Here is a 25,179-nt window from a genome sequence, read left to right as displayed (position 1 = left end):
AAACGAAATCCTAAGGATGGAAGATAAATGGGTTCAAGATTACACTAGCAACATGCAAATCAAATAGAAGTTTACTGCAGCGTTAGCTCCATGGTGGGGAGGATTTTATGAATGCATCATCAGCAGTTTTAAGACATCAATGAGCAAAGCTATAGGAGCTAGAGTTATAAATGAAGAACTATGAACTGTGGTTGTTGAGGCAGGAGTGACTAATGGCTGGCCTCTTTATTTATTTATTTATTTATTTATTTATTTATTTATTTATTTATTTATTTATTTATTTATTATACAGTCCCACATTCGCTCAGAGAGCATTACAGTGGGGGGGAAATAATACATATGTTAAACAGTTGTAATTAAGGTTACATAACAAAAAACACGGTGATGAATAATGCAGTGCAGGCAGCATAACTATCTCAAAACAAAAAGGGAAAAGAAAGAAAAGGACTATATGTACATATATACACGTACATGGACACACATGAATATATAAACACATATACACTCATAAATATATATTGCAGGCAAGCAAACGCAAAAAATAAAACGAAACATCGAAACACACGAACTGATCACATGTCAAGCTTATTAGAAGCAGTTCACTGAAAATGGCTGAATTTGATGTTTTAGAAACAGTGTCCTCAGGCCGAGCATCCCATTCATTGATGGTTTTGGAGAAAGAAGAATACTTTAACAAGTTCATCCTTGACTTCATTGGCCTTACTTTTAATGTGTGTTCACGGCGATGGGATATGTAATGCGGGTAAAGCATGCATTTTGATTTATTAATGCCAGTATTGTTGTAAAAGATCTTATGAAAAAATTTGAGACGCAAGCAGTGCCGGCGTTCGGCTAACGTCGTAAGCGCTAGGCGTATTTTCATTTCTGTGACGCTACTAGGCCTGCGATAGCTCCCAGTGATAAAGCGTGCCGCTCGGTTTTGTATGCACTCTAAGATGTATTTAAGGTTGTCCTGATAAGGGTCCCGTATCGTGCACGCGTATTCAAGAATAGGCCTTACGTATGTCGTGTATAATAACTTCTTGGTTGCCAGAGGACAGGGATGGAAATTTCGAGCCAAGAACATTAGTGTGTTATTCCCTTTCGCGGCAATCTCTGCAATGTGATCCTGCCAAGTAAGATCGCTTGAGAAGTGAACGCTGAGGTTCTTGGCACCTGTTACGCTCGAAATGGTCGAGTGATTTAGCTTGTAAGAATGAGAAACGCAAGTTATTTTCTCCTAGAAAAGCACACGTAGTTGCATTTTGATTCATTTAGTGTCATGCACCAAGTGGCACACCAGTTTGAAATATTAAGGTCCTCTTGAAGGATTTTGCTGTCACTTAGACTGTTTATCGAGCGGTAAACAACGCAGTCATCTGCGTACAATCGTAGGTTCGACTGGATCTTCTTAGCTATATCATTAATAAAAATTAGAAATAACGGGCCCAGAACAGACCCCTGTGGTACTCCGGACGTGACTGGAACAGCTGATGAGCAACATCCGTTTACCACTGTTATCTGTCTGCGATTTACGAAGTAGTTATTTAACCAGTTCATTAGGTCAGCGGGAATTTTTAAATGCTGAAGCTTGCGTATTATACAATCATGTCGTACCCGATCGAATGCTTTTTTGAAATCTAAAAACAGTCAATGCTAGTACCTTGATCTAATGCAGTTATGTCAAAAGAAAATTTCGTTAACTGTGTGTCACAAGAAAATCCCGCGCAAAAGCCCTGCTGTTCAGTGTAAAAAAAAGTTTTGCGAATTCAAGTGCCTTATTAGGTTGCTGTATACAATATGTTGCATAATTTTCGAAGGGCCACATAAGAGAGAAATTGGGCGATATTGTTCCAAGTTATTTTTTGGTCCTTTCTTATGGACAGGAACCACATGAGCAAACTTCCGTTCGTCCGACATGATTCCTTCAGATAATGACGTCATATACATTGTATGAAGAAGACTGCTAAGAGAACTAGCACATTCTTTCAGCATGCGATTGGGTATGCCGTCAGGACCTGTCACTTTGTGTCTAGGATGGTAAGGATTTGAAAAATACCATGAATTGATAAAGTGATATTGGGCATTTCCTGAAGAACTGAGGCGCAAGCCGGTAAAGTGATATTATTCATTGCTGAATTAGCGAAAAAGGCGGACCTGAAATAATCGTTGAAAGCAGTGGCTTTCAATTCATCATTTGTTATTGTGCCATTATCAGACGTGATACATTGTATACCAATTTTCTCTTTCCCTGGTTTTTTTGGCAAGCTTCCATATAATTTTGTCATTGTTTCGAATACCGAATAAATGACGCTTTGCTTCACTAATTTTCAATTTACAAATTTGCTCGACAGAAAATAATTTTTCAGAAGTAACTGGCATTTTGCTTTTTCTGAGGTTCTGAAAAAGACTGCGTGTTCTTCTAAGGAATTGACAGATTTCGGGGGTGATCCATGGTTTATCTTTCCGACGTTTGGCAGTTAGAAATTTTGATGGTATGTGCTTTGAAATTAGTGCAACTATATTATCTTTCAGTATGCTCCAAGCAATGTTAACATCTTTTTCTGAACAAACCTGTGAAAAAGCTGGAAGAAAATCAGTTAATTCACCGTGCATTGCCTGGTAGTTTCCCTGATCGTAAAAGTATGTAAGTTTTGGAGTAAGCTGAGCTCTATTTTGGTGTGGATAAGAAACGCTGGTTAAAACGACAGCGTGGTCGCTGATATGACAGCGTGGTCGCTATACACTCACATGTATAACAATTTCAACGAGCCACAGCCCATAACACCTGCGGACATTACAGGAGGCAAGTATTAACAACTACGAAGACAGCAAACCCAGCAAACACACTTTGTTGAATTACTGCGAAAGAAGAAAACAGGCAATGATAACATGGTGGGCAAGATGGGAACAAGAGTACCTAAACCAGCTCAAATGTGCTAGTACAAAAACGGATGATGACACAAATATACAAGGACGTGAGCTTCTGCTTGGAGAAACACATAAAAGAATACAGTGGAAACTATGCAAGGTAGAAAAGGTTTTCCCAGGCCAGGATGGCCTAGTAAAGGCATGCTTGCTTCGTACAACTGAAAATATTAAAAATTAAATTATTTGGTTTTACGTGCCAAAACCACTTTCTGATTATGAGGCACGCCGTAGTGGAGAACTCCGGAAATTTCGACCACCTGGGGTTCTTTAACGTGCACCTAAATCTAAGTACACGGGTGTTTTCGCATTTCGCCCCCATCGAAATGCGGCCGCCGTGGTCGGGATTCGATCCCGCGACCTCGTGCTCAGCAGCCTAACACCATAGCCACTGAGCAACCACGGCGGGTTCATACAACTGAAGGAAAAGTGGTCAAGAGACTGAATCGGCTGTTGTACTCTCTTGAAGGCTGCTTTGGTTGAATCTGCCCAGCTGGAAGATGAAGGAAACAGATTGATGATAGAGCTGGGAGGCGACAACAGAAGAGGTTGCCGAGGGCACGCTCAAATTTTTTTCTTGTTCTTGTTTCAAAAGAAACCGAAGATGTATTTATTCTGCGGTTTCTCTGGTCGTTCTGAAACAAGGCACATATAATGCATGTAATGCTGTTTGCAAATGAACCACCAATCGACTAAGGCCCTGGTAAATGCAAAACAGCTGCTTTTCAGTTATCTGATGTGCCAGGAAAATGACAGCAATGGAATGAGGGGGCAGCACGTCACCAGATGCACATGTATAGTGTTGAGTTTGCCAAAAGAGGTAAGTGTGATACTACAGCTCCACACATTGTTTTAAGTGGATGGACACGTGGCAAGCAAATGGCCAAATAATAAATTGCTCTGCCTAAATCGAAAGAACGTAGGCTCGCATATAGGCTACCTAAGAGTAAGGCATTTCTAATTGAAAAGTATTGAGAAGAAGTTATCAGCCCTGTGCGTTCACTCAGGAACTGCTGCCCCTGCACAGCAACCGCAGCCACCCTGCAGCAGAGTCATTCAGAACAGTCCTTACTTGCACCGGTCTCCCTCGCTCAAGGAAAAATGCTCCAATCAGTGTTGTTATACCTTACATACTCGAAAGAAATGAATAATGAATTCTCTAATCGAATAATAAAGATATTCAATTTGTATACAAAGTTTCCGAATATTCGCAAGCCTCTGTTTTTTGGCAATCAGTTCATTTCTATTGCAGTCCATTCAGGCTGAACAATCCTGAGAAGCACATGTCATCAGTCGATGACTGCAAACTCGGCGCCTTATTCAACAACGAGGACATGGGCCACATGGCAGAACTCACTCTTAGTTCGTCCGCTGAAACCAGTGGTTAAACTTTACAAAATAGATATAATCACTACAGTGAGCGTAATGTAAAGCGCTGTTGCACAACTAGAAAAGTTTGCAGCACTTCGAAACCATGCAGATATGGACGTGATATGCTTTTCAGCATTAATGTTTATCACGGTTACGACACGCAATATTCTGGAGATCGCAGTTTCTTTCTGGAGGCTCCTGCCTCTAAAATTCCCGTATAAGTCTGTAGTAGCTAAGTCTAGCATAAATTTTAACCAGTCTAATTATTCCTGTTTTTCACTTCTCCTGTACAAATCTGTTCGGGCAGACTTTCTCTTCTTCATTACTTTTCCCGAACAGTGACCTACCATAAAATAACCTCTCCTGTGATTTGGAAAACTTGGGGAAAGATACTGTCAGCTTCTCAGGTATCTCGACAGAAATCGGCTTGAATGCTCGTCCCAACTAGCGCATCGAACTGTGCGTGCGATATAAGTTGTCGCTGCTCTCTGCCGAACTGCAACGCTCCACCGCGCAGTGAAGTCCGACTCTTGCACTGTCTCGATTTCCGCAACGCGTGCGGAGCGGAGGAGAAAGCCCATTGGGGCCTACCTGCTGCCCTGCAAGTTGGTGCCGGTCGGCGACTATGCAAGCGCACCCAGTCGATGACAGCACGTCGCGTTAGCACGCTGAGGCAGGACGCACTACAACACGACAGTTCAATGAACTTGTCCGCAGCGGCTGTGAGATATGTTACATGCACACTGTACACGTCGGGTATCGTGATGAGAACAGAAGGTCGAATAATCCACAGTAAAACAGTGAAAATGAATGCCAACTATCATACCGCCACAAAGTAGCGGACGAATACGGTGTTGATGACGATAAGACTGGCGACTGATATGACAGGCATCCATGGATGCAGGAATCCCTGAATCTGTGAGTGAAACCATTTGTGAAATCGATGTTACTTTGTTATGGTATTTTCGTCGCATTGTTTGTATAACATTTATTTATACTAACTCTACAATTTTTATACTGAAGCATCGTTCTTAGTGCGCGTTACAGAAACGTGGTAAGTTACTCCAGTGTTTTTCAACATTTTTAATGCCTAAATACACTCTACACAGTGTATCTTGTCCCACAACGATAATCGTCATCCGTCTTGCCCGCGTTTCCTTTCTCTATACACTCTTAGGCAAAGTTACACCGTTTGGCTTGCCCCTTCTGCCGCACAACAATAATCGTTATCTGCCATGATGCGTTTCCTTTCTTTAGCGCTGCGAGCCCAGTACTTTCCAGTAACGAACGGCAAGCGCGTTATCAGCATAGAACAGTTTACACCCTTTGGAGTGCCCCTTCTGATAACGCGCGTGCCGTTCGTTACTGGAAAGTTCCGAGCTCGGAGCGTTAAAAAAAGGAAACGCATCGAGGCAGATAACGATTATCGTTGTGCGGCAGAAGGGGCAAGCCAAAGGGTGTAACTTTTCCTTTCTTTAACGCTGCGAGCCCGGTACTTTCCAGTCACGAACGGCATGCGCCTTATCAGTGTGACGCAGCATTCTTGACAGGAAAGTAGCGAGCGCAGAGTTTTCAAGAAAGGAAACGCAAGCAAGGCAGATGACGATTATCGTTGTGGGACAAATATACACCCCAAAGGGTGCAACCGTTAAGAGTGTGTTTAGAGTGTACACTCTTAGAAAAATTTACACCTTTTGGGGCGTATCTTGTCCCACAACGATAATCGTAATCCGTGCTGCCCGCGTTTCCTTTCTTTAACGCTGCGAGCACGGTACTTTCCAGTCACGAACGGCATGCGCCTTATCAGTGTGACGCAGCATTCTCGACAGAAAAGTAGCGAGCGCCGAGTTTTCAGGAAAGGAAACGCAAGCAAGGCAGATGACGATTATCGTTGTGGGACAAATGTACCCCAAAGGGTTCAACCGTTTTAAGAGTGTAAGAACAGTTTACACCCTTTTCCGTGCCCCTTCTGCCTCACAACGATAATCGTCATCTGCCTTGATCCGTTTCCTTTCTCGAAAACGCCGTGCCCGCTACTTTATATATATGTCGGGAATGCTATTATTGTGATAATGCGCATGCCGTTCGTTACTGGAAAGTACCGGGCTCGCAGCGTTAAAGAAAGGAAACGCATTAAGGCAGATGACGATTATCGTTGTGTGGAAAAAGGATGTAATATTGCTTAAGAGTTTAGGTGGGCTGGTTAGTGCTTGACAGTGCAGGGAAATGTGGGCCGAAAACTATTTGCGAAAACATTGTCACTATAGTTTAGGTTCCACCGCTTTATTCTATGGTTCGACGTTCGGCCATAATGCGACAGAGTGCTGCGGCAGGGTTTAGAAAGTCATGTCAAGCAATTTATGCTGTAGCTCGGTATAGCGGTAATGAAGCAGCTTCGCCTATTTTCGATAGTTTAAAACTTTTGCACGACCTTTAAGATTTCAAGATTCGAGAACAGGCACGATTCAGAAACGACCATTCGAATATTTCATTGAAAAACAGGCAATGATTCACTCAAAATATATGAGCTTACTTTCTGAACCCTATACAAGCATCACAATTATAGTGTACTAGGATAACATTATTCTAGTACACTATAATCACAATCTTTGTGATGAAAGGATATCAAAATTTTGCGACATTCACTGTTTGGTGGCGCTTAATGTTATTCGAGCACATAGGGCACGCTTCCGGCAGTTGTCCACACGGGATGATAGGGTGGATTCTTGCCATAGCTATCCTGCGCTCACTGTAGGAACGGCGAGCGTGAAGTGCCGGGGAATCGAGAGATTGGTCTGATATCACGGTTTCACTTTCTGCCTCGCCGCATCGTATCCTCGCCAAGACATCGTGCGGGCCGAACGATGGACGACGAGCTGGAGGGCGAAGTTGTGCAGGAGATCTTCTGGGCACACGTGAGTCTTGTGTCGCGAGCAGCTCGCACCGAACTGCTGCCGATGGCGGACGCGGCCGCCTTCTACGTGCGCCTGTACGTGCTGCGGCCGGGCACGCTCGCCGTGTTTGTGGCACTGTTGGCCGCGGTGCTCCTGTGCCAGTCGACGAACGACGCTTGGCTGCGGCTGCTGCTGCGCCGCTTCGAGCTCCTGGGCCGGCCCGACGCCGTCAAGCAGCTGCTGAGGCGCAGCCAGCCCGTCGGATCGTCCACCGAGCGTCGCTCCTGGGAGCTGCAGGTCGGTCTCGCACGCACACCGCACTTGCGCCCGGATTCACTGGTTGATCTTTGCCTTCGTTTGGCTGCGTTGGACACGCGAACCGACACGAAAGCACACGTAACAGTCTCGATTGAATATGCTCTGACCGTGATCTTATGTAGTCATTCTCAGGAACCAGTGGCGACCGCTGTTGGCTCCGTAGCATTTTGATCAGCTGAGGCAGACAGCATGGAAAATGAAGCAGTCATCCTCTTCTGTCAGCTGGCATTGTGTAATTACCAAGTGAATAAAAAAGCAGGCTACGGCAAACGGTTCTGGCTTACATTGCCAGACTACACGTACTAGGTTCACTTAATCGTTCCCGCGATCTTCAATGTGTTACTATGACCGAGCTTGAAAAGTCGTGTAATGAATTCATTTATAATTTTCTTTCTTGACTGGGTAAGGTACTGCTTACCACCATTACTAAATAGTGCCATCCCTGTCACTCAACAAGGAATTTTTGAACATTCACATAAGCCACTGTTCCTGCTGCTCACAATGCTCACAATGTCATAGCTACTGTTACATCGGGTCTGTTTGTGTAATACTTGACGACGACACTGACTTGAATGCCAACAACACTTGTCCTAAAAACGGGGTGCTCAACCTGGCCTTCCTTGAATGCCAGGTAACATATTCTAAAGCGAAACTCTACCTTTGACTTTTCCCCTGCTGCAGTCTAGCATGACGCTGGGGGTAGTTAAGAGCATGTATTATTTACATGGCAGGAGTGCAGGGGATGGGAAAAGCATTGTTAGAAACCATGACTTGTTTAGGGTCTATTAGCAACACCTTTTTAATAAGAGCTTCCTGGGCACTGCCACAACATCGTCTGGATCTCCTTGGACGTAGCCACAATACCCTCTTAACTGCTGTAGTTACGAATTAGCCCCCTTCAGGAGCCTTGTAGAAACTGCAGCGCTTACCTCTGCATTGACATGCAGCAGTCCAGAAAGGAGGCAGAAAATGGGTAGAGGAGTCACAAAAACTCTTTGCCTGTGGCAGCTCACATACATGGAAGGAGCACTGGAGAGGAGGAAGGCGACATTAGAAAGCATGCTTCATTTGGAGTCTCTTCAATAAACTAAATGCTACCACTAGACTTGCCAACAGTTGCAGACAAACTGGAGAAATGTAAATTCAAATTTTCTTTTTAATTTTCTTTTATTTACTTTTATTTTTGCTACTTCTGAAAAATAAACACCATGCACGGTTGTCCGTGCAGACGACTGACGTAGGGTGAGCAGACACAGCCGCATTAAAGCACCGCAGCATCAAGACGACCCTACACAAGCGGCCGTCCAGGAAATCAGCACTTCTTCCATGATGCAATGTATTCTTTTAGGCAATGACAGTGCTTACCTTCTCACTGGCTATGAATAATAGCACACAACAATCCACAAACATGTCTCACTGTGTGTTCTATGTACTATGTAGGCAAACACAAGTGGGACATTCAAGGTAACATTTCACATCACCTCAACACTCTTCTGTGGCATCAACCACTGATAAACTTACATTCATCATCAAGATTGCCACCAATTATCGTCAATCAGTGTGAGCAGCACAGAAAGCTTCGCTCACACCGATTCCCACAGTGCATGGGATCTGTGTGATTTATGGACAGAAACTGGCACGGCCTTTCACCTAGCCCGGTTTGATTGAATGTTTTATAGGTGACTCTACAGATTTTACACACTTTGTTTAACAAAATGGTTGTATATTAACAACTCATACTGCAATTGCACCAAAACATCTATTGGGCAGGCAGTATGATATATTCAAGCCTTCCATATTTATACAGCTCTCCAAGCCTTTAATAACTTTGCAAGGGCACCGACCGGCATGACAATCAGCACAGTGTTACAGAAGACATCTGCAAATGTATGGATGGTATGCATGGGAGTGTTCAGAGCATTCTCCTGTCTAAGCATTGAGTGGAGTAGCTTTGCAGGTGACACTTGGCCATGACGCAACACTAACCATCATGCCAGTCTACGCTGTTGCAAGATTTTTTAAAAATTGGGTAGCTGTGCCTGTTCATGCAAGCAGGGTTTCCAAAACTTGCAAAATGTTCTCATTGCCTACACAGTACCAAGACACCTTGTCCTGCGGTACGTTGCTGACAGTGTTAAGGAGGCTAATTTTTTTATGTTTTTCCATCCTGAAAATGTGGGATGCCTATACTCCGTTTCATACATAGCAGGCAGCACTGCGGAGGCCAAAGTACCTTACATCACCACTCGCATTCGCCAACAGAAAATAGTGTCACATGTGGAAGAAAGCTGTAGGTATACGTCGTGTAATTTGACGTAATGTTAGGCATTGTCCCTTTACATTGCAAGATATGGTGTAATTATTACTTAGAAGGCATTGCAGATCTCAACCTATATACCACTGAACAAGCTGAGCAACACATTTATTCTATTAGTGGCCACAGTGCACCGCTAACCCTCACGACCAACAGATAGTAATGTCGCATATTAGAAGCACAAAGCTGCACAAATATGTGATTTAACATAACTTGGCATCCAAACATTCTAATGTGTGATGTAATTATTGCGTAAAAAAACATCTACACTCCAAAACACGTGGAGCGAGGCTTCTATGACAGCAGTACTTGCATAGCGTCTGTGGTGGTGTTTGCTAAGTATAAAACGGAGTATAGATTAAAGAAGCTGCTATAATAATGCAGAACACCATCATAGCCTATTGCTAAAGTGTGGGGCTGTGCAAACATTCAGAACATTTGGAGTAATGAATTGGATATCCTCCTATTCGATTCAGTTCACAAATTGAATAGTCACTATTTGAGTAGGTCGTCAAATAAGGGAAAAGATTTAATTTTTCCGGGGAGAGGAAGCGACTAGCTCTCCATCCCTCCCCCCCACCCGCACCCCACGCACACACACACACATTAGCGCCGGAAGAGTTCCCCCGTCACACAGATAGTGCTAAGCTCCATGAACTCCAATGTTTTGACTGTATGGGCTTCTGTGGAAGCTTTGTCACTTCCAGGTATATTTACCTTGTAAGCTCTTCTTCCGTTCATCTTGTTTTCTGTTCCCCATTATCATGTGCCTTACTTTCAGCGTCATTACCTAGAGATTTTGCGGCTGCACTGACACTTCAGATAGCCTGTTCCACTCAGCAATACTGCTTGCAAAAAAGAAAAGTAACGAAGAGAGAAGGAATTGGCAGACAGATTTGTTCAAGGCTGATATTCAGACTTTCAAACTGTGATAATTTCACTTTGAAACGTTGTATAGGTTTCGATGGGATTTGATATTTAACTGAATTTGCTTCGTTTTCTTGCAAGCCAGTTTTCTGTATGTACAGCTGATGCTGGTTCCCCAGTGATGAGATCATCCTTGCGCACAAAGTATATGGGGCTTTGTCCCACATGTGACGAGGTCTCAGGACTTTGCGATTGAGGGCCGTTCTCTCATCGCAGAGTCTGAGGGGAAGCAGTATTGGCTGTACCACGCATTTTAAGGCCCATGCTACAGGATCTTGGTATTTAGTCTAATGTGAATGGTGCACAGGGACTTTTAATCAAAATCGAATTTCCGTACCGCTATCAGCGGACTTCTGCTTGTGCAAATGAAGCGGTCACCATCACGAAAATCATTCTCCATCAGGCTCATTTGCAATTAACTGTGGCATGTGGCACCTGTGTCATAGGCAATTTGCTGGAAAAATAGAGATTTACTAGGAACACTTGGGAGAACTTGTGGCAGAGGTCTGCTGACAAAGTGCGCATACTGAAGGGCTCCACTGTGCAGCAGTACTATAAAATATTTGGAAGGGAAGCTGTTGAGTCATATATTTTGGCAGTCATTAACCCTTTCCGGCACTGTGTACACATTTATGTACACCAAGTTATTGCATCAACAGCAAAAGCATTGATGAAAGTTAAAATATCTAGATTGTGTTGTATACATATTGAAACACTTCTGATTGGAATAGTGCTGCAAGTTTGAATAACAAGCGCAGAATGTTTTAGTAAAATGAGTGAGAAGGTAGGTAGTTGGGTGTTATTTGTCGACCTCAGTGTGTTGTTGTATGTAGCAGGTTGACTTCTTTTGTGGTTTTTCAGTTTTGCAGCAGCAATTATTTTCAAGTGGTTGGATAGGTGCTTTTCAAGCCTGCTAGACATGAAAAGTTGTTTTCATATTTGATGTTCCTGTAATGCATCTTCGCATGGAGTCCACATTCTGTAGGCTTGACATAACTCACAAAAAAATTAAATATTCTTAATCATTTCTTCAACTATACGCATTTTATGATTCTGAAGAAGTAACAAATGTAGTGAAAGTAAGTTTTTAATCAACAGAATTAACGGGCGTCTTAACCCTTTTAGACGCCCTTTTAGATAGCGACATAAATGAGTCGTCCTTGCATTTTCCTGCTGAGTAACGACTGATCTCATCAGTCAGTTCGTAGTTGTAGCCTGTTGAGTTCTGTTAGTGGTGCTTTGCAGAAGGCATGGGAAGTTGATTTGGATCCTTTAAAACAAGTTGTATATGTAACATGGGTTCCTGTTGGAATTTGTCACATTATTACATGCAGTGTGCTACTGTTAGCTGCTGTTAGGTGTTACATATCCCTAATTGCTATGTTTACAAAGGTAGCACAAACAGTGCATAGTTTAAATTGTTGGAAGAACCTGGGGTGCTGTTCCAGACATAGTGAAATTCTGCAATGTTCACCATTTTGTCAGCTCTGATTGGCTCAGAGAGCATCTACGGCCTCTTTCGATTGGCTTTGAATGCCAACATGGCAGAACTCAGCAGGGCTGTGAATCCAGAAATACAAAACCCAGAGGTGCACACACACACACACACTACCTTTAATAACAATGGCACTTGAAGAAACTTTGTGTGACCTCAAAAAATTGTTCACTAAAGGGACACCTTATATAAGCATGTGCAAGACCTCATAGTAGGAGACAGTTCAAGTTCACAGCCTGAGTCCCAGTTAGAGAGATATGTGTGTTTTGTGCATACTAAGTTGCACAAATACACATTAATGAAAAAAAGCCATGTAACAGCTTGTGAAAGCTTTAGTACACGAAGACACAACCAAGAAACCCTTCTCTGACGAAAGGTCAGTTGAGAAGATTAGATATAACATATATAAAGATTACACAATATATAACAATTTCTGAACACGACTTATGACTAGCATTATTAGCATAAAGCAATGTGATTCCATCATGTAATAGTTTAATTACTTGTCAAGGCAAATCTAGTAGCAATGTGTAAAAGTAGACTGCGCATGATAGGAATCGGCACACCAAACGCAATTGCTTCTCGGTTGGGTTTTTCTTCTTTTAATATTCACTGTCAAGTTGGGGGTGCTGCCCTTACACAAGTGCGGCCCTTACACGGATTTATATGATAAGAACCTTCCTTCATGTAATTACCTTATAGTTCGCTATCACTAATAGCACTTTGCCTTTCCAGCAAAACTGCACCCCCTTATTTTTTTCGCACAAGCGTACATTCTCCATCTGTGAAATCAGCGATATTATGTTTGTTGCCGAGAATGAGAGGGAAGCAAGCGCCAGAGGAGGAAGGCGCCTGTAGCTGGAGAAGAGAATCGTGCGCCTGGGTACCGTCGCACCGTCAAGATCAATGTAGCAGCCGCGTTCACGCCCTTTCTGTTTGTGCTTTGACGCCATGGTGCTCGCTCTGCATCTTCGCGGCGTCTCTTCTTTTCATATGTAGCAATATGCGCTTCCCTCTGGCACACCAGGTGTTGCACTGTCGAGATCAGTGTAGTGTCCATGACTGCATTCGTGCCCTTTTCATTCATGCTTCAATGCCACAGTGCTCGCTGTGTATGTTCGTGACGTCTCTTTGCATGTGGGGCAACATGCACTCACCAAAGCAACACCATCTAGAGGAAAGTCTTGGTGGCATTAAGCGAAGTGTCATGGAAAAGGGTAGGCAGAGGCGTGCTGAGTTGACCTCCTCGGGCAGTTCCTACATGCTCTGTGCACACTATGGGCATACTGGGTTCACTTCACGATCGAGAGGCTGAGTGCCGTACAAGAAGGACGGAGAAGCGACGCAGTTGCAGCAGGCTGAGTGCGAATTTACCGGCCCCAAAGTCGGCATTACGTGTCGGGCACGAACTTCACAAATCCAGCAAAAGGCGCGGCCTTGGTGGGCCCAGGAGATTCCCGAGGAGGAAAAAATGCTCCGATCAATTGAAAAAAAGGTTCTGCTTGCAAGACAGTAGAGAGTTTTAGTTTAGGGGACACAAGTGGCTTGCGTACGCAAGAACTAGGGGCCACGGTACTGCGCATGCGCAGGCACCTACGTCTGCATCTGCGCATGCACACTACCGTCGCTCCTAGTTCTTGCGTACGCAAGCCGCTTGCGTCCCCTAAGCTAAAGCTCTCTAATAATATGTGAGTTCCAGCGAGCTAGGTGGCTTGCCACAATGCAAACATTCTACACACAATGCACAAAAAGGGAATAGCACCCATACGCTTGCTCATAACCTGCGTTCATGAAGTGAAACATCTCTAATGTTTTATTACTGTGAGTCAGAGTCTAAGCACTGCTGCGCATGACTGCTATTGATTTTGATTGCAAGTTAATCCAACTTGGCCTCAGAGGGAACTATATATATTTATGACCCCTGCATGCAAGTGATGATGTTTCCATCCCTAATAAATGTTGTAAATAATTAGAAGAGTTTCTTTTTTATGAGTCATTAGCATTGCCTACTGGAAAGAAAAGCAATACTGAAGCATATATCCTTCCTGTGCATTTCAGATGCCATTGATAAATAACTGTGCCAAAGGGAACATTGAAGTCTGCAGGTCTTTTTCAGGGTAAAAAAAGCATGCAAAGCACTTTGAAATGACGTGAACATACAGCAACATATTCATTCCCTAAGCGTAGGCTATCCATAGCATTCGAAATAATTGTTAGCTAGCTACCTCCTTCTATTTAAAAACATAAAGTTAATTTTGTGTATATATTTAAATAATTGTGTCTGTATGTGGTGTTCACAGCGGAAATTTTAAAAAATGTTAAGTGAAAAAATATGAATGAGGTAGCCTCTGCTGGTCAAGTTTTGTAGTAGTAAAGTGAAAATATGAATTGAAAGCCATGCACATCCGCACCAACAATGATTCAGTAAGCTTTTAGCTACAATAAAATTCTAAGTGAAAAGGTAGAGGCAACTAAAAAATAAGCCTCAAATGATGTGGATAACAGAACTCTGGTAATGGGCAAAATGAGAACATGGTAAAAGCGGGAGCCAACGTTTCAACAAGTGGACTTGTCTTTTTCAAGGGTCATCGAATTGAATTGTCACTATTCAGAAAGGCGAATTTTTCAGATACTTTTCAAATATGTCACATTGCCAAATTGAAGCAAAAATGCTATACGTCACTTGATCCACAGTGGACATACCGTACTACAGCATGCTGCGTCGCTCAGACAGACGGACATTTGCTTTTAAACGCAGTCATTCGTGATCAAATGTTCTTTAGACATGGAATTTGGTAGCTGGTATTGTTTACCACTTAAATAAATAAATATAGATACCACTTTATAAATGCAGCACCTGTGTCCTTTCATCAGATTAAATCAGAATACATATCATCGCAACATCCTTTATACAATAGCAGCACCATCTGCTGCGATCATTCAAACTAAAGAAAAAAAAAGTTGTTCACTCTGCCATTGCCACATATGACATGCATGTCTAATTTGGTCATGAAAGTGTACATAAACATTATTGGCCGATGATGTTACCTTAAATATATACTTTATATAATAATGCACCATTGCCTATGCTCAAGAGCTCCAAGTTATAAACAAGCTGCTTAGCTGTTCCTAATGCTGTCTTCTGGCTTATAATAAAGCAGGCTTTATAATGTGCAGTTTAATGACAGAAACTTTTCATTGCTGTGAATACCAGGATGTGAAAAGTGTTGGTGACAAGGCTGTACATTATTTGAAAGCTATTCGAAAAATATCTGATCTATTCAGTTCGAATACCTTCTGGGGACACATGCAATTCGTATTCCATTCGGTCTCAAAAACTGCTATTCCTACACCCTAGTAGAGTGCTGCAGTCCATTACTGGTCCGACACTGACTTCTCATTGGTTTAGAGTCATAAATTCGTAGTCAACTGAGCCTGAAAGGCTCGATAGTGTTTCTTCAAAACATGCAGTATAAAAAGCTGCATGTAACATATCTAAATCAAAACAGTCTTAATATAATTCCTGAGAGTGTGAATACAATTTGTCCTTTGAGAAACTCTTTTGAGTTGGGTTTGGGTTCAGCAAGACCTTCGTAATCTTCCGCAGTATACCCTTTTCCTAATTTGCAAGTGCACTTCTTTATATTGCACATTTGTCCAACTAATGGTATAACCGACCATGGTTCAAATGGAGCGCAAGCTGCATGTGCTGGGGCTTCTTTTGCACACAGTTTCATAACGAGAGCCACATTTGCATTTTCCATGTCGTAAGACAAGCAAACTGTGTTCATATGTGTTGCTTGCAAAAGGGACTACACCGTCATTAATGGGGCCAACTGCTTTGTGGGAAAATAAGCTTCAGAACTATGAAAAGAGTTCATAGGGAGTGCTCCCATGGCAATACCCACAGCTGTAATATCAGCACTGACATATTTTTGAATATTAATTATTTTGCGTGAAATGAAGGTCCTAGATTTCTGAATTCTAGAAAAACTACTGGCAAGCCTCAGAGTGCCCCAAAGAATTTATTGTGATAGTCTTCCTACAGCCAGTTTCAGTTTCATTTCCCAAGAGCTCACTGTGTCATGACTTAGGACGCAGAATGCGATCACATGGGAGCAGGACACTGCAAAATTTTTTGACACTCACTCTGGCGCACTCGGTTGCCCGTTATGCTGCTGCTCATTGTGAGGAATGATGTAGCAGCAGAGCAGGCAGTCAAGCGAGCAGAAGTGAGTGTCGGAATGTCGCAGTGTCCTGCTCCCACCTGACTGCCCTCTGCCTCCATGACGTTACAAAACATTTAAGGGTGCGGGGGAGGCACACAAGCACACGAATATGCGAACCAGGAAAATTGGTGCACTGCAGAATAAAGGGAGTGCCCGAGTGGCACTGAGGGACTTGCAGATCCCTTACATAATGCATTGTCATGCAGAATGAATATGATAAAAAACAAACGTACGAGTGGCTGTGCTTTGTGGCTTTGCAGGTAGTACAGGTAGCTTTGCAGGTAGTACAGGTAGCTTTGCAGGTAGTACAGGTAGCTTTGCAGGTAGTACAGCTTGTAGTCACAAGCATTCACCTTTTTAAAATGCTTTCCAACTTTATGACACTCTGTGGAGGCACTGCTAGTGCAACAATGCAGCAGCGGAGGACTGTGTTGGCTGCACAACATCTAATGCTATGCAAACTTTAGGGCTGTGTTTTGGTTTACTGCAGCCCTTGTCACTTGCTGTCAGGGAGGCAGAATGCCATGTTCACAACATTAAACAATCTGCAAAAGTGGAGTTTGTTCTACCATGCAAAATTTTAAGCAACAAGGTCATGCCTGGCGCCTAGCAAACAGAAAACCAACCAATGACAACGATGCGCACAGGCAAGCGCCAGATAAACCATCAGTGACACTTTGTAGCCCCATTCATGCATGAACACTATCTGAATCAGCAAGAACACTGAGGCTAAGGTGCCATCTCTGAAGCAGAATTTGCTGATAGTCAACCATCTGGCACAGAATGGTTGAAGCATCCACCTTGCGTAACATAGTTATGGTGTTTGCTACAGCATAAGACCTACACAACCCTATACCTAGAACAAACATCAAAGTGGTAGCAGCAGCGATAGCATCACTGAAGCGTGGCACCCAATGGCACAGCAACTGCTGTTGTTGTGAGAGTGCACTTGTCAACACACAAACAAATGCTGAAGTAGACAAACTGTGTGCTAAACTACAGCTAAAGGTTCATTGCTGTAGAACAGACGTTTATGTACATGCTACATCAATTGCACGCGCAGCTGCAGTGGTCGGAAGCAACTGAGGAAGCTCATCAAAGAGAGAAGACTTTAGAGCAACAACCTAAACCACATGAGGCCATAAGAATGTGCATGTTTTGGTGTTGCATGTACATAAATGTCTGTCTTGCAGCAATAAACATTTAGTTGCAGGTTTGTGTTTGCCACTTTTAGTGTGCGTAAATGTGTCTACAGCTGCGCTGTCCCTAAGGCAATGGTCAAACGACAAGGAAATGGCAACGGAGAGACAAGACTTAGGGGAGTGCACCGTTCGCCTGTTCACACTAAACATGGTGTGTCATGAGAATGCTATCGTGCCCACTTGCAAGGGTTCCACACATTTTATTTTGACATGGTTAGTGATCTAAATTCTTTGAAAACCAAATTTTTTGTAGGCAGTTGCTCCACAAGATGTGAGATTGACTCGACTGTTCCTTCCATACTGATACTCCCTTTGTGGTGATTGAGGTCCTTTCTTTTTCTCCTAGTGCAACCTTTCTGACTTGTTCAGTAAATGTGTTGCACATGTTAGCAGCTGCAACTGACACGGAAACTTTCTTCTGTGTGCAGGCAAAGCACGCAGGCGTATTTGCAATGCAGGGGCGCAGACCACGCATGGAGGACCGCTTCTGCATTCTCAGCAATGAGCAGCACGATCTTCATCTTTATGGAGTCTTCGACGGTCATGGTGGCGAGGTGAGTTGATAGTGGTGGCTGTGAGCATCAATCACAGTGGTTGCTATCATAGCCTGTAATACAAGTCACAGTAAAATCTTGATGCAGTGTAACTGAGTACTACGGATTATATTGAAGTAACTCTAGAATGTTTCTCACTGATATCAGCACGTAATGAACACAGGCGAAACCACTCATAACAATATTAAAGCCCTTAAAAAATTCCATTGTTATAACCGCTAACTGTGATAACTTGGTTGCACAAAAAGAAAAAAGGGGGGGGACAGATATCAGAACACTTTAACTAGACAAAGAAGTACAGTTAAACCCACTTATAACATTAATTTTAACAATTACTTGGATGTAACAATGAGCACCTGCAGAACCATGCGTTTTTGTTTGTGCTCTATGGCAAAATTAACCACTTGTTCCCATGCCATATTATTGGTTATAAAAAGTAAATCTGGCTACTGGATACCTGCACCAAAAAGAAAAGGAATGTGAAATCCTGAAAAAGGAAGCAAAATTTGAGTTGGCCGCACAGCCGCTTGGCAATGGTTGGCAAAGGTTGGCAATGCAATGAAAGCGTGCGGCATGCATGTCATGCACGCCGCACGCTTTCATTGCATTGCCAACCTTGCATGCCTCTCTTCCGTCTCCCTTCCACCCGTCTGAAACAAGAGTCAACAGCACTGACGGGCTTCATTGAGAATGGCCATCGGTTCAGTCAACTTTTGTTTCGGAGGGGCAGAATTGGAGACAAAAGAGAGGCATACGCAAGGCTTGCAATGCGGCAAAGGATTTCACATTACTTTTATGGCGTAAGCTGTTGTGGGCTCATTGTAATAGCCATTTCGCTTGGCAATGGTGTCCGCTGCCGCTGCCACCGGTGTCCATCGCAGTTATCGCCAGGAATGAGGAAAAAAATTCCCAGTTCCTGCCTGGATCAAACCTACGCACACTGCATGGAAGTCAGCTACTCTGCCACTGAGCCACGTCAGTGCTTGCTTGCTTGGAGCGGAAAAATGCCCTATGCACGGGTCCTTGTGCCCCAGGAGACACACAATGTGAGATGCGCGCCACTTAGCGTCAATACGTGCACACTTTGCGATGCAGCTGCATAATAGTACACCAGTTGGCACACCATGTAGCAGTAGCATAGGTAGCAGTACAAGGGAGATAGAAAAGTCTTGAGGAAGAAAAGGACGATTAAGGAGGTGTATAAAACATCCTATACCGAAAAGCGTATCGCACACCTGAATAAATCAAGCAGGCCAGGTAACTGTTTGTCACCGCCCCGTTTCAAAGGGGATGCCATTAAATCACAATCATAATTAGCATTGTGTTGTGCCACTTGCCACACGATGTGAGGTGCGTGCCACCTAGTGTCCATGTGTGCACACTTTTCGTTGTCGTCGCATGTTATTACACCAGGTGGCACGCCACGTAGCAGTTCATAGGTAGCGGTACAACGTAGGTAGAGAAGGTTTGAGGAAGAAAAAGAAGGTTAAGGAGAGGTATACAAAAATGCTGGGAAGAATAACATGTATGGCATACATGAATAAATCAAACAGGCTAGGTGACTGCTTATCACCGCCCTGTTTCAAAGGAGATGCCAAAAGTCATCATCATCATCATCACAATCATTATCATCACATTGTGCCACTTGTCATGACTTGACCCGTGCGCCATGTATTGTCAATACGTGCAAATTTTGCATTGCAATTGTGTTGTATTCCACCAAGTGTCCTAACATGTAGCAGTTGCATGTAGCACTTGCATGTTGCATATAGCTGGACCTGGTCAACTCAAGCAAGTTAGGTGACTATTTGTCACCACGTTGCTTGAAAGGGGATACAAATATATTATCATCATCATCGACATTATTGTATCATACCACAGGTCAAGGGATGTGACATATGCGCCGTGTAGTCTTGACACCTGTGTTTACTCTGTGGTACACGTTATGGCACCTCCTCGCAAGGTACAAACCCTACAAACCTTCTAGTGTGTGCTGCCAAAAATGGAGCTCCTATGGAGGTGCTCTTCCAGCTTACGCTGTAACTGTGCTACGTGTTCTGTGTAGGCCTGTGGCCCAATTTGGTGCAGACACCCTGTGGCCCAATTTTATTGTTATAACCAATAAGGTGACATGGTAACATTGTAGTAAGCGGTTTATTTTACCATAGAACTCACACAAAAGTTCATGGTGCCTTGGCTGCTCATTGTTGTCTGACATATTGTTAAAGTCAGTATTTTTATAAGTGGACTTCACTGCATATGCTTATAATGAAGATACTTTTGTGTGTGATGCAATTTTGCTTTAGTAATAAGATTCAGCTGTGTTTATCTTAGAGGGTCCCTTACCAAACCCTGTTTGAAATTTTGTTTATACACTGGAAGTTGTGTAAAGTGCACTGCTCAAGGAGTGTTTTACTGCAAGAATTTTTTTAGGGGTTTATTAACAGCTGAGATATAACCAAATGAGGTGTTTTAGGGCATTTGTTCAAGGAGGCTAGCTACCCTCTCCACAGCAGAGTTTCTCTCCCATTGCATCACTTACAAGCAACATTCCTCCCTTGCTCTCATCCATATCGGAGCCAAGGGCCCCCATGATGTTTATGCCACAGTCCCTCCCCCTGCTATAATAAATGCAAAGCATTCTTTAGCTACCACCCCACGTTTATTGCTTCATTGTCAAGGTAGCCTCCATGCTACACCCGCATCCACACCGCAGCTGGTTGTATTGTTAGTAGCTGTTTCATTGACCTCACATACTCTCTTCTCTTGTATATGCCAGATGCGGTGACTGTACTCAGTTTCATGCTTCGCAGGCAACATTGCAGAATGAATGCAAGTAGTGCGGTCATAGAAGTCTCAAGCTTCATGGTGCAGTTGTTTTCAATGTGCAATGTTTTCTACAGAAAGTCTGCTTTATATGTACTACAACTTGGGAACCTAAGGTGCGGCCAACTCATGCATTATTCATACACTTTTGTGCCAGTATGCAACACACTATGTTTTTGTTGCGAGCACTAGCTGTGTGCTGTGGCTGATTGCTCAGAGAAATGGGTCACTCCAATCATTCAGTGGTAAATACTTCAGATCGGCAGTGCCTTCCGCGTAATAATTGCATCATGTTTGCAACAAAAGAGTACCCAGAATTGATGTTGCGGGGATTTATATGATGCATGCCTCTATCTTCCTTTCATGTGTAATACACAATTTTTTTGGCCGTGAATGTGACAGTGAGAGAAGTCTCTCTAGCCTTTGCAGCATTGCCCACTACATGCAAAAAGGAGCGTATCTTAGTGTAGTGCCTTCAGTGCCAGATGGAATTAGTTATTGCAAAGCATTCTTTGCCTCTTACCAGTCACATTGCAGTCAGTCAGTAGGCAGATTGCGTGTCCTATGGTGGGCTTTAAAAACCAACACATGTAGCGTTTTGGCATTCTTAACTGCTTAAAAAGCTTAAGAGCAGTTGACTGATTAGTACGTGAGTGCACTAGTTTTTCCTTTGGCTTGGCTCCAGCACCCGTGGCTTTACCAACTCACATCACACTTTTCCAAATTATGTGGTCACTTGTAAGTTCTCCGGGAGAGGTTGTGCTATCAGGCAAATCTGCTACCTCTTTAGCAGCTTTGGGACGGCCATTCCTTCTTTCGTCACCGCCCACTCCATGCTCGTGCAGTGAAGATTTTTATTTGTTATCAAAGTTGGGGAAAACAGTCTGCACCCTGCCTTTTCTTAGCCTACAAGTTTTTATGTTTCAGGAGGTTTTTTTCCCTTACTATTATGGGTTCATTCATGCCACAGATGTGGTGAAAGAAATTTCAGTCATATGAAAAATGGTGAATGACCACATTTTTGTCTATCTCATATGAAGCTAGCCTCTCATCCATACTCAAAAGTGTCATTCAGTAAAGTAGAAAATTGAGCAAGTTGGTTTGTACACTGCCCCCTCCCCCCTCAGTATTCAGTATTAACTCGAAAGTATCAGTACTTATCTATGCTCAAAAAACTACTTGATACAATTAATTACTTCTAATCTTTAAACACTGAGCTTATCTAATTTTTAAAAAAACCAGACACATGGTGGTGTTTCGGATAGGTTCTTTTAGCAGTCAGTATGTTATGCATGAAAAAAAAAAACATGCCTTGCTTAATATCACATTTAGAGAGCTGAAAACAGCACCTCCATGTACATGGACAATGAAACCATTCCCTCATGTTTCTTGTCATAAGCACACAGAGGAAGCCGTAACAAATAGTAGGTTGGCTTGTTGATGCTGCATCCTATATTTTATGTCATCTCGTGGTATTCAAAACGCCCGTCATGGGTACTTTTCAATATCTATTGTGACACAGTGGCCACAGATGTGTTGTTCACAGATGCAATGGTTGCCAACTGTTTTGAAATTAAAAAAAAAGAAAATTAGGGGGCCAAAGTTTTTTTTTTAATGATTTCTCTTGGAAAAGCTTGTTCCTTTAACTAACTTATCTTGTATTCTTGATAGGAACACAGTCCTCACTAGGGATGTTGCAAAGGCAACATTCTATATTTGACACCCTTTTCAAGCTTCTTTGTGAAAATAGAAAATGTGCAAAGGCGCATCAGAGTTACAAAACCTTTCCCATTTTGGTAGTGTTCAAAATTTTTCAATATTTTGTTTCTTTTGTGGACAGCATAAAAATGCATAGAAGGGATTTACGTACATTTAAGCGTACTAAAATGAGTAAGAAAGGTTTTCTGCACAACTTTTTTTTGTTTGCACTGCATTCGGACATGAGGTCAAAAAGTATTGCAGTAAGCAGTAGCAGAGAATTGGGTGCCACCTTCAAATATTTCGTTTTTTTTTTTTAATGTGCGGGAATGCATTATGTGTGTAAGATTTTCTTTTATGTACTGTTAGGTGCATAAAAAAACATACAAAATAAAGCATATAGAGCAGACAGGCATGTTCAATCTCTCATAGAATCACACTGCTCACTCGTACTCACTTGTTAACATTCACAGCCACTTTAATTAGTCCTTAGTGGCACTCGCTAAAGCTCATAGTCTCATTGACTCCTGTTTTTCAGCACTCACTCACGTACATAGTCACTCACACTTGCTGACAGTCACTCACATGTATACTCACATCCACACAAGCTGACTGCCACTGACCTTTGTTCATAGTCACATTAACCGGCACTCATACACATGTCCACTCACAACCTTCGTTAACTCGATATTGTTACGGAAGGATGAAGGAAGGCAGAGGAAGAAGATCAGAGACGCTGGTTGCTGCGTGTTGTTTGTGGTCAGCCATCTTAACTGCTCTAACTCATCCTGTATATATATTGTAAATATAGTTTTCCTATAATCGCAACATCCCTGTAGCATATTGGGGAGAAGTATGGGGTACCACGGCTGGAAACAGAGCTCCGCAGTGGACGTCGCATTATCGTCTGCACCATGAATGACGGTGAGCAGGTGGGATCAACGTCATTGCCGCCTCCAACGTCACCGTCGCCAGCTACGTCGCTGTCACCTTCGGTTGTCGTTGTGAAACCCAAGGATCCTGGAACTTTCTGCGGAACCGATGGCGCCAACGTTGAAGAGTGGGTGGCCATGAACGAAAGCGTGAGTGGAATCAACAGATGGGACCCTACGCTTATGCTAGCTAACCTGTTGTTCTACCTAAGAGGCACAGCAAAGGTGTGGTACAAAAGCCACGAAGAGGAGCTAACCAGCTGGGACCAATGCAAAGAGAAATTGACCTAGTTGTATCCGGCCGTAAAATTGCCGCAAAGCAGGAACTGGCCTCACGTGCCCAATCCCCCACGGAGTCCTATGTTTCGGACATCCATGACGTGCTGGCACTTTGACGTAAAGCCGATCACGACATGACAGAAGCTGGGAAGGTCAGGCATGTGCTTAAGGGCATTGCTGATGACGCGTTTAATCTGCTCATGTGCAAGAGCTGCTCTATAGTTGACGCAATCATTAAAAAGTGCCGACAATTCGAGCAGGCCAAAAGCCGACGCCATTCGCCAGACTGCCCAATACTGCCGCAACATAGACGTGTGAAGATCAACATGCAGTAGCCAGCGTCTCCGATCTTCTTCTTCCTCTCTCTTCCTTCATCCTTCCGTAATGATATCACACCTTTGGAATGGGGGAGTAGGAGTCGGTGTACTTGTGAGTGAGTGGACAGACCTATGGTGTAGTACTATATGCTGAGGATGATGACAGAACAGGGGGAAGCAGCATGATGAACGGGTTAGTGACACGTGCACGCCCTCGTGCTGCTGCAGGTGGCATCGGACTTTGCTGAACAGCGGCTGTTTCCCTCGCTGATGCCGAAGCTTGTGGAGGCTGTGCAGCGGCAGCAAGCCACAGGTAGCGGTGAAACAGTGGAGCAACTGCTGTCAGAATTCTCACAGCTGCTCACTGACGAGATCCTGCAGTTGGATACCGATCTCCTGGTCATCCTGAAAAACCGGCACGACCTCTCAGGTGCGTATTGTTTTTAACAGCTGTCTGCACTCATCATCGCAAAGGTACAGCTGTGGCTATGGTGTAGGCAAGGTCTTTTTTTTCAAGCAAAAAGAAATTGTTTAGTTTAGGTTGATTTATTTTTTAATACTCTAGGGCCTCATGGGAATTTAAAACAGTAGAGGTTGAGACCCTATGAAACAAAATTTTAGAGACCCCAGCATCAGCAAAAACTATCTTATGGCACAACCGTGCTATGTAGATTGTTTTGTAGTGGGCACATCATGCAAGTACAAAACACCTTCAGCTCCTCTGTCTTTCTCATTTCTCATCGTCACCTATTTGCACACAGCTTCTTCATGTTCAGTACATTGCCAAACTGCGATTGTGTGATACGTTTTTTGGTTGCTAGATTCCATGTAAACAAGAAAAGGTGCGACACACATGCGATCGAGAGCAGTGTGTTTCCACGACGGCAGCTTCCCT

The 25,179-nt window shown here is 43.3% G+C and overlaps 1 protein-coding gene and 1 long non-coding RNA gene across 4 annotated transcripts in view; one reads left to right on the top strand and one right to left on the bottom strand.

Moving 5' to 3' along the window:
* Nucleotides 1-5,167, bottom strand: part of LOC135908802 (uncharacterized) — a 50,998-nt gene extending 45,831 nt beyond the window's left edge. For all 3 annotated transcript variants that reach the window (XR_011511580.1, XR_010566427.2, XR_011511581.1), the window contains exon 1: nucleotides 4,891-5,167. This is a non-coding gene — a long non-coding RNA (uncharacterized lncRNA). The remainder of the gene's footprint in view (nucleotides 1-4,890) is intronic.
* Nucleotides 5,168-6,970: 1,803 nt separating this feature from the next.
* Nucleotides 6,971-25,179, top strand: part of LOC135908801 (protein phosphatase 1L) — a 54,958-nt gene continuing 36,749 nt past the window's right edge. Inside the window, exons 1-3 of the mRNA XM_065440634.1 lie at nucleotides 6,971-7,490; nucleotides 18,107-18,232; nucleotides 24,513-24,714. Of these exons, the coding sequence (XP_065296706.1) occupies nucleotides 7,164-7,490; nucleotides 18,107-18,232; nucleotides 24,513-24,714 (655 nt within the window). The 5' untranslated portion in view covers nucleotides 6,971-7,163. The remainder of the gene's footprint in view (nucleotides 7,491-18,106; nucleotides 18,233-24,512; nucleotides 24,715-25,179) is intronic.

This window comes from Dermacentor albipictus, chromosome 1, assembly GCF_038994185.2.
Source record: "Dermacentor albipictus isolate Rhodes 1998 colony chromosome 1, USDA_Dalb.pri_finalv2, whole genome shotgun sequence".
Classification (NCBI taxonomy): domain Eukaryota; kingdom Metazoa; phylum Arthropoda; class Arachnida; order Ixodida; family Ixodidae; genus Dermacentor; species Dermacentor albipictus.
The sequence above is the reverse complement of the archived record's forward strand: the minus strand, read 5'-3'. Positions and strand labels throughout refer to the sequence as shown.